The sequence below is a fragment of the Schistocerca gregaria genome, chromosome 5 (genome assembly GCF_023897955.1).
Source record: "Schistocerca gregaria isolate iqSchGreg1 chromosome 5, iqSchGreg1.2, whole genome shotgun sequence".
In the NCBI taxonomy this organism is placed as follows: domain Eukaryota; kingdom Metazoa; phylum Arthropoda; class Insecta; order Orthoptera; family Acrididae; genus Schistocerca; species Schistocerca gregaria.
The window spans coordinates 353,336,363-353,349,350 of NC_064924.1; the positions used below are offsets into that span (position 1 = coordinate 353,336,363).

The window sequence follows — 12,988 nt, forward strand, 5'->3', positions numbered from 1 at the left end:
TAGCACGTCATCTATGTGGTGTAGCAATTTTAATGGCCAGTAGTGTATTTTTTGTTAATGAATGTTTTATGGTCTTTAACATTCTGTGTGATTGTTATTTGAATCATACATACATATGTTGCAGATGTTTGATAATATTGCCAGTCTTAATTTGGAACCAAATCAGAATAATATAATAGTAGCATCTGCTATGATCTCGTGTGAGAATGAAATTATGGACTTTCGTGACCCTGTAATGACGTCAGGGCATGTTGAGATATGGATGACAAGTATGCTAGGAGAAATGCGTCGAACAAACCGGTACATAACCAAAAAAGCTATATATGACTATGGGAAGGTCAGGCGACCAAGGTATGTATGAATAAGTTTTATTTTCTATGGTTTGTTGAGTTTTACATAGACAGAAAAATTAAATCTGCATTGATGTGAACATGTTTACATTAAGATATTAAGTATCAGGACATTTACTGTCAAAATTTGTCGGCCAATAAAACAGAAAGATGCATTAATTTATATTAAATAATCAGGGTCACTCAGATTTAAACCAGACATTCATGTGATAGAAACGGGAACTGCCAGTTAGTAAGTGGGCCACTAGAGGTAATTAGATGAAGATATATGAAAAATTTGAGCACTTCTATCAAACCACAATGGTTGTTCCTTTATCTACTTGAAATTTTCATTTTCCTTCATTCATTTCACCTGGTTCTCCTCAGCCTACTGTTCCACACTGCTGGATATTGCCCTCTACATCACCAGTGGTACCAAACAAATCCGTGCCCATGTCATACTCACTATCCATCAACAATACCTGCATTTTTATGGCTGCCATCCCATCAACCTAAAAATCTTTCCCATTTAGTGTGGCCACCTGAGGATGGTACATTCATAGTGATCAGATATTCATTTCCCGGTGTGTTGAAGATCTTACTAAGGCCATCAATGACAAGTACTTTGTTCAAACACAATCTGCCTACAAATTTACACATCCTATCCTTATACACTGCTAATACTTCCACCACTTTCAAGAACCAGCTGCAAAGGACCATCCCCTCACCTCTCATTATCATCCCATACATGGAAAACTTAACCATGTTCTTCACCAAGGCTCTGACTACTTATCATCAACTCTCAAAACGAGGAACATCGTACCCACAGTACATCCCTCCACTTGCAAACAAATATTCTGCCAACCATCCGACACAAAATATATCCTAATCCATTTATGCACCACATCATCTCCCAACCTTTTGCCACATCAATCAAAACATCTAGGGAAGGACAAGGTGCAAGACATGTCCAATATAACCACCCACCACATCTTACTGTAGTCCCATCATAGGCAAATCCTGGTCTTCCTGTTAAATCAGTCACATCATAAACCATCTCCACTGTAACCTGTGCACAGCATTTCATATTGGCTGTGAACATGACCGCCAAGTAATTTTCAACATGAATGTCTTATCTTGGTCATCATGAACACAATTGAAGTACAACTTGTAAGCCTTTATACTGACTTTGTGATTGGATTTATTTGATTTCATGGTTTGAACTCGTCTCACTTGTGCAGAAGTTCTTGGAGTGCTCAAAGAGCATAACAAAAGTAAATGCAACAGATTAAGTAATAAACAAATTCCTCAACATAACTTCATTGCATAAACAAAGATGTTTAAAGGATCTCATCTCAGGAGAAACTAACAACACCACTTTCCTATCCATGTCCAATGTGAAAGCATAAACCATTAGCAGAGCAGTAGATGATGTAAGTTGCACGCAGAATGAATAACAATAGTGAAAACCCTTCCAAAATCAGCTCTTGGGCCAGTAATGGCGAGGTTTGTGTCATAGCTGACATGAAAGGATGGGAGATGCATCCGAGTTTCCTGACCAGGGATCGAGTGGCATGGCCTCATCTGGACTGGCCAACGCAAGTGACCCATCTTAACTCTGTGAGCATCATGCAGCTGGTAGCATTTGGTAGACAGAGAGCTGATACTGCACAACTGGGACTAGTAAAAGCATGAGAAGCATGGACACTGGGAGTGGCATCATGTTCATTGGTTCCCACTCAATGGCCCACTTGTTTGCTCACTTACGAGTTAGGTGACAGGGCACTGGTTGTACTAGTAAGTAAGTGGTGCAGGTTTATGGGAAGTGGCACAGAGGTAGTTGCTGGGGTGTCAGGTACTTGCATCAGAGGGAGTGACTCTGACTGTGATTGTGGATGGATTTGGTGGCATGTCAGGAATTGTGATTGGCCATGATTCAAACAGCTGAAGCCCACCCATGACCTACAATGACCCCTTGGCTTCACTCTGGGTGCTGGCCAAATGTGGATGCACAGACACAGGTGCCCTGCATATAGGTGGACCTGTAATTAGGCTGATCATGCTGCATGGGGCACAGAAAATCTGTCAGGGTTCAATGCCTCTGCCTATGCATGATTTTGACTGATATTCCCATGTTGACAGGGGTGGACTGGCATGTGGCAAGGAAGCTTTCTCCTTAGTTGTCATCATTAGCAAAGACTTACGCATTTAAGCTTTATTTGTCTAGATGATCGGCTCGGGCTGTGCACTGGAGACTGTGTGGAAGGGAGCAGTAGTCATGTTCTCACTACGATTGTAGAAACAGGAAAACCTTGAACTCTGATGACATGAACTGAAAGCCATTTTCAGACACATTTGTACGTGTCACTTCCTCAACCACAAAAGCTATAGTGATGGTAACATGGTTGTTGACAATATCTATGCCACAAAGGGAAAGTTGGAGAGAGTGCCTAGCACCAGCAACCACAGAGTTCCCTGAAATTTACCAGCAAAATCAATGTGTGCTTCCCCTCTTTAGTGGTCCGGGCATGGCCACAGAAAGAAACATTGTGCTGAGGCTGCCTGCTCCAGGAAGCAGGCACATGAACATCAGTATTTGGCCATTATACATGCCACTGGGCTAATGCAATCATGCACAATATAAAAAGTCAGTATCAAAAAGTTTGTGCTTGTAAGAGGTGAAAATTGCTGCCATTCAAATACACATGAAACATCTTGACAATGAAAATTATTGCTAAAGCTTCATTCTCAAGTTAGAAACAGTATACTTGCACTGCTGTTAATATTTTGAAGGTGTTCAGAGCTACTTGAGAATTTATGTGACAAAAGTTCCACAGTCTCATGCTGGAACCCATCCATTAGGAGCATCAACTGCAGGCCCAATGTATAATGCATCAGATATTGTTCTGTTTTGACACAATCCCCAAGGTGTTGGAAAACCTATTTACAGAAAACAATCACACAAATTTGATACTTTTGCTACACAGCTGATTGAGTGGGTGTGCAAATTTGTGCTACTTGAGGAATAAACTTTGCATAGTAAATGATCTTGTCAAGAAAAAGTATGATTATATGGGGTGTAAAGTGAAATATGTGATTGGATTGAGGATTTTTTGGTTGGGAGGATACAGCATACTATCTTGGACATTGAGTCATCAGATTCTGGTAGTAACTTCAGTTCTGCCTCAGCAAAGTGTGTTGGGAGCCTTGCTGTCTATGCTGTGTGTTAATGACCTTGCATAAAATATTATTTGTAATTTCAGACTTTTTGTGGATGGTGCTGTTGTCTATAATGAAGTAATGTCTGAAAGAAACTTCATAAATATTCAGTCAGATCTTGATAAGATTTCAAAGTAGTGCAAATATTTGCAACTTACTATAATTATTAGATGTTCAGAAATGTAAAATTATGGACTTAAAAAAGAAAATACATATAGTATCCTAAAAAAGAAAATACATATAGTATCTTAAGATTACAGTATCAGTGAGTCACACTTGGAATTGGCCATCTCATACAAATACCTGGTTGTAATACTTTGTAGGGATATGAAATGGAACAATCCCATAGGCTCAGTTATGGGTAAAGCAGATGGTAGACTCCAGTTTATTGGAAGAATACTGTGGAAATGCAGTCAGTCTATAAAGGAGATTGCTTGCAAATCACTCGTATGATCCATTTCAGGACATTGCTCAAGTGTGTGGGACCCATACCCAATAGGACTAACAGGGGATACTGAACGTTTACACAGAAGAGCAGCACGTATAATCACAGGTTTGTTTGATCCTTGGGAGTGTGCCACAGAGATACTGGAGAGACTGAATTGGCAGACTCTTGTAGATAGACATAAACTATTCGAAGTAAGCCTACTTTCAAAATATCCAGAACTGGCTTTTAAACAGTGACTCTAACAATGTACTACAATACATAGTGATTGTACAGACAAGTTTAGATTAGTTACAGCACACACAGAGGAATTTAGGCAGTCATTTTTCCTGCACTCCATATATGAAAGACACAAAAGAACCTTAATAACTGGTATGATGGAGTGTACCCTCTACCATGCATTTCACAGTGGTTTTCAGAGTATAGATGTAGATGAACAAAAGACATTGGTCATCAGATGCTGACATTTATTATTATACTGACATGGTCATTTGTGTGCATAATACTGTTGCTACTGAGAATTGATGATAGGTATTTAATGCTGAAGATGAGAAAACTGCATCTCAATAAATGAGAAACTGCTCCAGTTGCTGTTGAGAAATTATTGAGTCCACTACCAGCTGAAACCACTAGAGGTCTCAATAAAACACTCATCAGCAACTGGAGTGGTTTCTCATTAACTCAACAAAACAGCTGTAGAATCTGCACATCCTCCAAACATGGAGAAACTAATAAAAACTGCATCTGTCTAACTGACAACTTAATTGTTCTCCAAGAGCTGTTTGAAAAGGGATTCAATGTTCCTGTGGTTTTCCGGGTGCATCATACCTATTACAATGATGTCATCTAACACAGTGCGGTGGTCCGCCCCGATAGCTGAGTGGGTAATGCGACAGACTGTCATGCCAAGGGGGCTGGGTTCTATTCCCGGCTGGGTCAGAGATTTCCTCGCCCAGGGACTGGGTGTGTGTTGTCCTAATCATCATCATCTCATCCCGAGCGACATGCAAGTTGCTGAAGTGACGTCAAGTCAAAAGACTTGCACCAGGCAACTGGCCTACCCGATGGGAGGCCCTAGCCACACGATGTTTAGTTTCATTTCAACACAATGTGGAATAATTTGAATCAGTCACTCTAAGTATTTTTCAAAGATGATGGGGATGCTAGCAACCCCAGATTGTAAATATTATACTGGTACAAAATGAACAGCATATTTGTGACCAGCAGTTCTCTTGATTTTCTGTGTGATGAGAGTAGTAGATAAACATCTTTTAAATCTATTTTTGAAAAGAGGTGGTTGCTGTCTAAATTTGTTGACAAATTCTCTGGGCAATACATAGGGTAGAGGTCAGAACTTGATTGAATGGACTGAGCAGTGGTCATTGTCTTGACATCACCACAAAAATATGAAGTCCCATTTGGTTTTTTTTAAAATTACAACCACATATGTCTCCAATTAAGTGGTTGAGACTAGTGATATGATGCTTGGTTTCTGCAACTGAACAAACTTGGCCTGAACAGAATCTTGAACAACAAATGATAGTGTGTGATTTCTACAAAAATGTTGTGCTGATGATGGTTTCATATTGACAAAAAAACGGTAAAATTATTTGCACCACTTATTGATGGTTTTATTGTATGTATTGCAAAGAGACTCTAGATCAGACAGTGGCACTGTTTTGGTGTGACATTTACACAATCAACTATTCTGAAAACAAATATCATAAAGGCATACAAGTCAAAAATATTAACCGTATTATGTGGCTTCACTTCTTAGAATGTTATTATGTACTCAGTGTTTTTTGCTTATATGCTTACCTGTAAGCATCACTAGATGAATTGTTTTTGGCAGTAAGACATGACCAGTTGCTGAGCTCTGTGCAGTGAGAACGAGCCAAGCTGCCAATACATGTCCTCATTTGTTAATGACACAGCAGCTCTGGTGTCCAGCTGGAAATTCATTGACTTTCAGGAGATGGTAAGAGCCAATGTCAGTTTGTATGGTGCTCATGGAACTGGCTGGTCAGCTGCGTGCAGCAATATGCTGTACAGGATTGTGTCGGTACAGTATGCCAGCAAGTAGTTTGCTCAAACACTGTGACCAGTTACCTGTTTGTGCCACATGCCCAATGCTACATGGTGCAGTGGACTGATATGGCATAATAAACTGCCAGAGCTTGTGAAAAAGAGTAATAAAAAGCAATTCAAATCAAAACTAAAAGAATTGTTAACTGAAAAATTTCCCTACTCTCTCAACAAATTTTAAATGGTTAATTTTAATAGCTGTAAAATATGGTATAAAAAATAATTGGTTATATTAATATGTGTAAGATTTAATGTATTTTGACAAGCATCAATTTACTGTTTAACTACTACCTGTAAGGCTAAAATGTAAATGTATTTTATGTTTGTAACTGTAATTGACATTTGCAAAGGCCATCATATTGAAGACTCCACACAAAAATCGAAATAAATAAAGTCCATCAGTTCATGGAAAAGGTGAATCAGTGGTATACTAGTGAAAATATCAGTATGGAGTCAATGGGTGCCAGCATTAATTTCCTAAACATCAACTTACAGAAAGAAAATAGCAACCACAAATCGACAGTCCCCCAAAAGGACTCCTTTACTGGCACACTCATTCCAGCTTCCTCTCAACATATCACAGACTACAAACATGCAGCATTCTACCACTTTATCCACCATCTTCTTTCTATATCTGTGTCTGAAGAAGACTGTGACCAGAAGCTCAGTACAATAAAAACCGCAGCCACAAAAAATGAATTTGATTCCAACATCATTGACAAAATTCTCTATTAAAAACTGAGGAAGAAAGCCAGATCCATACTGTACCCAACGAATTTATAAGGAAATGGTGCAGTTTACTTTTTATTCTTTGAGTAGGATAAGTAAAATTTTGAAAGCAAAGATTTTCCCTGTGCATTTCTATGTCTCACTGACAGTGAATAGATAAGTCTCGAGTTCAAAAGATTAACAACTAGGCATAATGAAAAATGGATTTTATAAGATCATCTGCAGAGAGCGTCAGTATTGCTATATTGGACAAAGTCAGAGATTGATCTGCCCTATGCTCAGAGAACACCATAGAAGTTGTAGATAAAAGAAGCCAGATTCACTGTTTGCTGAACATTTTGTGATTGAAAACCACAAACAGATGTGTGTATCCTTACATCTGTTACTAATCGAACAGACTCAGTTATATTATTCATCTTGTTTAGAGAATATTGCGACCCATACGTAGAAGTAGAACCTCGATGCCTTCATCCACATAACATAAAATTCCACTCCTGTGGATAGCTCTACTCCAATCAATGTTTACTTGTAATTATTGTAAATGCTGCCCTAATGAATTTTGTAAATGCATATGTAATTTTGTTACCAATGTCAACAGAAGTAACATTTACAGTTTAAGTTAAGAATAAATAGGCATAGTCCATATCAATTCAGGCACGATAAGAAAAAAATCGTACCTTCATAGCCTCGGATGTTATACCATACATTAAAATGAAGGACTAAGTAAAGAAAATGTATTTTTTGTTTTTTCCAAAACGATTTCTGCTCTGAGACACAGTCCTCTAAAGATGACACTGCGCATACCATTTTGAAGATGTGAATTTTGGGGGGAAAAAATGTAAAATTCTGTATCTTTGGAGAAGTGCTAAATATTTTGTTGGTTTTTTTTATTTGAAAGATAATTGTTTTATGATTACAAAAAATCCTCCATTTCCTGTCAAAGTTCTTTTTCTATAGCATTCTGAACTTTTTTATAATGTTTGGATTTTTTTTTTAATGCCAATCCATAAAATTTTGGTTTTTGTTCTGTGGATTAGTATCATATAGTTCTACATTCCCTGAAAAGGAGACCCTCCACTTTTCCATTGAACAGGTTTTGTAAACAATTGAAATTTTTACCACACATACAACCTGTTTTATTACCACATTATCACATAACAGGCTCATAAAAACCAAATCTAGCCTTATTTAACGTAATTTTAGTTTTGAAAGATGAGTAAGAGACTCATTTTTCAAGCATTTTAAATGGTTTCAAAATGTATGTGAAAGATCCAAAAACTTAAAAGCTTCAGTTTACACAACTTCAGTGTGCTCTGTTTTGTCCTGAAATTAGCCAGTCAATGAACTAAAAAGGTGTTCCACTGCTTCAGTATCTTCTTTTGATACAGTTTGATGCTTTCCTGTTGAACCAATAGAAACTGGAACACTTACAATTTTCAAAACATTGTGAAGTGAACACTGATGGTATTGTTGCTGTCCTTCAACTGGAAACCTATACCCAGCCACTGGTCCATTTGGGAGCATAAAGTTCACTACAATTTCATTTAACCCATAACTGGTGTTTACAATCTCTGCAATCCACCAGTCACAGTCATACACACATGCAACTAACATCCTGCTTCTCAGGTTGTGAATCTGACTATTATCCTGCTGTTTCTGAGGTGTTGGCCTAATGAACAAAATTTCTTTTTTCGTGCTCTTTAAATACATATGTTTTAAATACAAATGTTTTATCCCACAGTTAATCATATCTACATGAAATTGGTGTCGTCAGTGTTAACATAATAGTAATAACAATAATAATAACATAAATTTTGATGTCACAAATGTTATTAACTGGAATATAATAATTCAAGGTGGATACAATACATATTTGTGCAAATGTCAATAACAACAAGAAGTTTCCTAATAGATCATTTACAAGATAAATGAACTACATAATTCAGTGATTGACAAACAAATGATCAAACAGATTATTAACAATAAGTAGATGAAACAGTAATAAAATAGTTGCAGAGTGTGGAATATGTAGAGTTGTCAGTTAATTTATAGTTCATTCTCATTAGGAAAGTGAGTCATTTGTCATATAATCAAGGAACTCTTGAGCAGAGTAAATTACTCTACTTTTGATCCACCTCAAAAGACTAGTTTTAAATTTGTTTACTGGCACTGTGTAGGCATTTTCAGGTAATTTGTTGAAGTAGACAGGCCCAAGATATTTGTAGCTGTTATGTGTCTTTGCAAGCCTAGCATGTGGCATATTAATTGTATGTCCAGTTTGTATGTATTAGTCATGAACTATTCTCCTTAAGTAAAATTTACTCAGATTCTCTTTAATGAAGACAAGGCAGTTGTAAATATACAGGCCAGACACTGTCGTTATATTTAGTTTCTTAAAATAATCTTGACATGATTCATATGGGCTACATTCTACTACGCACCTTACGGGTTTCTTTTGCATTTGAACACTAATTTTGAGTCTATGGGACTGTCCCATAATAGTATTCCATAACTCAGGTATGAATGGAAGAATGCAAAATATGCATATAACAGAAGTTCTTTACTGACACTGCTCCTCAGCTTGTACAGCAGTTAGTTATATGGCACGTGCCGATTTGCCACATATCTTCCCTTTGTAGGTATCCTAGCTGAGCTTTTGATCTATATGAAATCCTAATAATTTTACTGTTTTGTTATCATGACTGGGAGCATTCAGATTGAACACAGTAGCTTCAGTTTTACTATCATTCTTCTGCAGTACCTTTGCCTCAAACCAAGTAGTGCACCTCTCCATTGCCACTACCATGTTGTGTAGCACATTTTCAAGATTGGTATCACATGTGATTAGTGTTGTGTCATCAGCATATAGCACTGTATCACATGGTACAACTGCAGGTAAATCATTTATATAAATAATAAAAAGAAAAGGGCCAAGAACAGCTCCTTGAGGTATGCCCTTTACAACTGGGAGACATTCTGACATTTGATTATTTACCTTAAATAACTGTTTTCTATTGTCCAAGTGTGACTGCATTAGGCATAGGGCATTCTCTCTCACTCTGTAGTGGTAGAGTTTTTTATGAGAATATTGTGGGACACCACATCAAAGCACAGGTGATATCTTTATTTTCAAAACAATAGTATATTTTTGCTACCATACTCTCAACTGATTTGACTGTAGAAAGGATCAATCTGAAACCATACTGTGAGGAGGTGAGTAATCATTATGTTCAAAATATTGACTCATTTGTTTATGCATGGAGTATTTTACTATTTTTGGTATTATGGGTAAAAGTGATATTGGTCTATAGTTATCTGGTGATGCTATATCTCCTTTCTTATGTACTGGTTTAACTACCGGCCGGTGTTGCCTAGCGGTTCTAGGTACTTCAGTCTAGAACTGCGTGGCCGCTATGGTTGCAGGTTCGAATCCTGCCTTGAGCATGGATATGTGTGTGATGTCCTTAGGTTGGTTAGGTTTAAGTAGTTCTAAGTTCTAGGGGACTGATGACCTCAGAAGTTAAGTTCCAAATTGCTCAGGGCCATTTGAACCATTTTTCAAAAGTTTCTTTAATACCACGAGTGATGTACCTCTTCACTTCCACAACATTTTTGTTCTTCAACTGTTACAGTTATAGTGTCTTTTTTGTCGCCGCTCTGGTGAGAATAGTTCCATTTATCTTACAGATAAAATTACTGCACTATTTCAAATTGAGCTGCTTCTACAGCATGACCATAACAGGGGCCTGGTCTTCCAAAGACTCCTTTTACAGACCTCATATTTCTTGATTTGTCTACCATGTACTTTTGACTCTGATGGAACATGGTTCAAAAGTGTTTTCTTTGAAAATGTCACTGACTGGGGTGGCCGAGCGGTTCTAGGCATTAGGCAGTACAGTCCCATAGTGCTCAGAGCCATTTTTGAAAATGTCTCTGGAATAATAGTTAAAACTTGCAAATTTTCACTGTAGGATGCACACTATTCAACAGTTAAATTGATATTTGTGAAAAATTCCTGGCAAGGGAAGCAAGAGTACTTTGGTTCATTTTCTTCTGAAGATGGAATTTCTACTTTGAAGAGTGTTGTCAGTATTGCTGTAGTGTTTTCGTCTGTAGCTGTAGTAACTTCCTGCAATTTCTTGATGCATAGAGCTTATGACTTGACTTCACTGACCACAGTTTCTTAACAGGACTAACACCTACCTCTGTAGTTAACTGATTCAGGGTATTTGATTCTTCCTCTATTGATGCAAAATCTGCATCATCTGCACCATGAGAGGCTTCACCTTTGTCAGTACTATCACTGTTGTTATTCTGTCAAAACATTTAGAACACAGAAAGTCGTCACTGGAAACATCTTCATTTTGAAACAGTCTCTTCAAATGGGAACACTTATTCCCACCTGAACAAAGTCTGTTTTTCTGTTTGTCTTAGATATCAGTCTTTTATAAATATGCAAATAGTCAGCACATTTCACTCTCCTGTTGCCCCAGTCAGAAGACTTTTCAAACAGTCCTTTTCACAAAACACACTACAACTGTGTCCACTGCAAATTCCTCATGAAAATGCAAAACTCACTGGATGGTCTCATATATCTTACAAGCCTCTTCAGTAAACAAATTAGCACTAAACAACTACAATACAAAAACCTGCAAAGAAAGACCATGACAAACACACTGACAAGAAACTACAACAAAATGAAAGAAATCTCTGCATCAATGAAAGTGATAAGAAATAACTGTAACATAGAAAGTGATAAGAAATAACTGCAACAAGGCAGTAGAAATAAACATTGTAACAAAGAAATTAGTAAGAAACAACAACAAAAATTTAAAATAAAACCTGTCCAGTTTAAAAGTGGGAGCTCTCCTTTACAGAGAATATAATACTTTATGGTACTGAAGCGGAGACGTTTACAGTCATGATGTGCAGTGAGAACTAGCTTTATTGCCGTGCCCACGCACTGTGTTCGAGGGAGAGGCTTGATGATGGAAATGACTGGGTCAGTTTTTGGTCATGACATTTATTCTTCACTAATTTTACAATAAGTAACAAATACCATTCTTCATTAATGTCCATCCATACAGGTGTGTTGACCTAGCGGTAAGGCTCTATCTCCGATCCAGGAAGGTGTACACTCCACTGATGAGCCATAGCGTGACCACATGGACTGATTGAGACAATAGCTGCATCACCAAACGTTCAGCTCCTAGTGTGACTGGAGGTGCCGTGATGCCATGAAGCAGTGAAAAGCACTGCCAACAGAAGGGTGCACACTGTGATGTGGGCGACTGCGTTTAGGACCGTGCGTACACGTTTGCGGTGGAGTTGTGTTAACTTGATGCATGTGGTCCACAGCGGGAGAAGTCAGAGACATGTGTCGTGTTGCCTTGAGCAGCTCGCACTGTCTGGCTGCTTTGTCCCATGTGGTACAGTGTGCGACGCACCGTTGCCAAAATTAGGCATAATAGTATAGGTGCACTCATGAACGCTGGGCATCACTTACTTGTGTTGACTGTGCCATAGTTCACACTTTCATGCATTTGAATGGTGCGGCCGCCACACAGATCCCCCCTCGGAGAGCGGAGCTACGTAGCTGCAACAACATGGTGATCGTTCTGTGCCACGTGTTTGTTTAAAGTTCGCATACTGCATGATCTCAGTGCGGCAACGTTGGTGGGGGTCGGTCAGCGTTGTAAGGGCGGCGGCCCGTGCCATCAGCGCACCGAACCGGCGAGCGTGCGGTGGGCGTGTCCTCGCACAGTCTGCTACTGACAGTGGCGGCAGGCACTGGCTACCACTGTCTGTAACAAAGTGCGGTGAAGGAGCACATTGCAGGTAATTTGGTGTGACGTCTCGACGGCACTGACTTCTTAATAACAGCACCGGGTATTCACAAGAGCTACAGAAAAGTCCGCTATTTACATTGTTCAGAGTGGTGTTGAGAGTGACAAGTTCAACTGTTAACACGTGGCACCATTCCACAAGTTCGCTGAGTGACTCAGTTGTGGAAACACAGTGAAGCCCTTAAACTACCCTCAACATTCAAGACAATGGAGGTCCGGAGAATATGCATGGGTATGGTACCATCGGGACTCGAACATGGGTCCAGGAGATGCTACGGACAAGCCAGGCGGTGTGGAGTGCAATGTCCAGAGCTCGACGGCAATACGAATTGGTA

At 38.7% G+C, this 12,988-nt stretch overlaps 1 protein-coding gene across 1 annotated transcript in view; it reads left to right on the plus strand.

Annotated features, from left to right (window-relative positions):
- LOC126273341 (dynein axonemal heavy chain 10) overlaps nt 1–12,988 on the plus strand; it is a 1,458,287-nt gene that overhangs the window by 724,788 nt on the left and 720,511 nt on the right. The window contains exon 106 of the mRNA XM_049976887.1: nt 125–351. Coding sequence (XP_049832844.1) covers nt 125–351 — 227 coding nt within the window. The remainder of the gene's footprint in view (nt 1–124; nt 352–12,988) is intronic.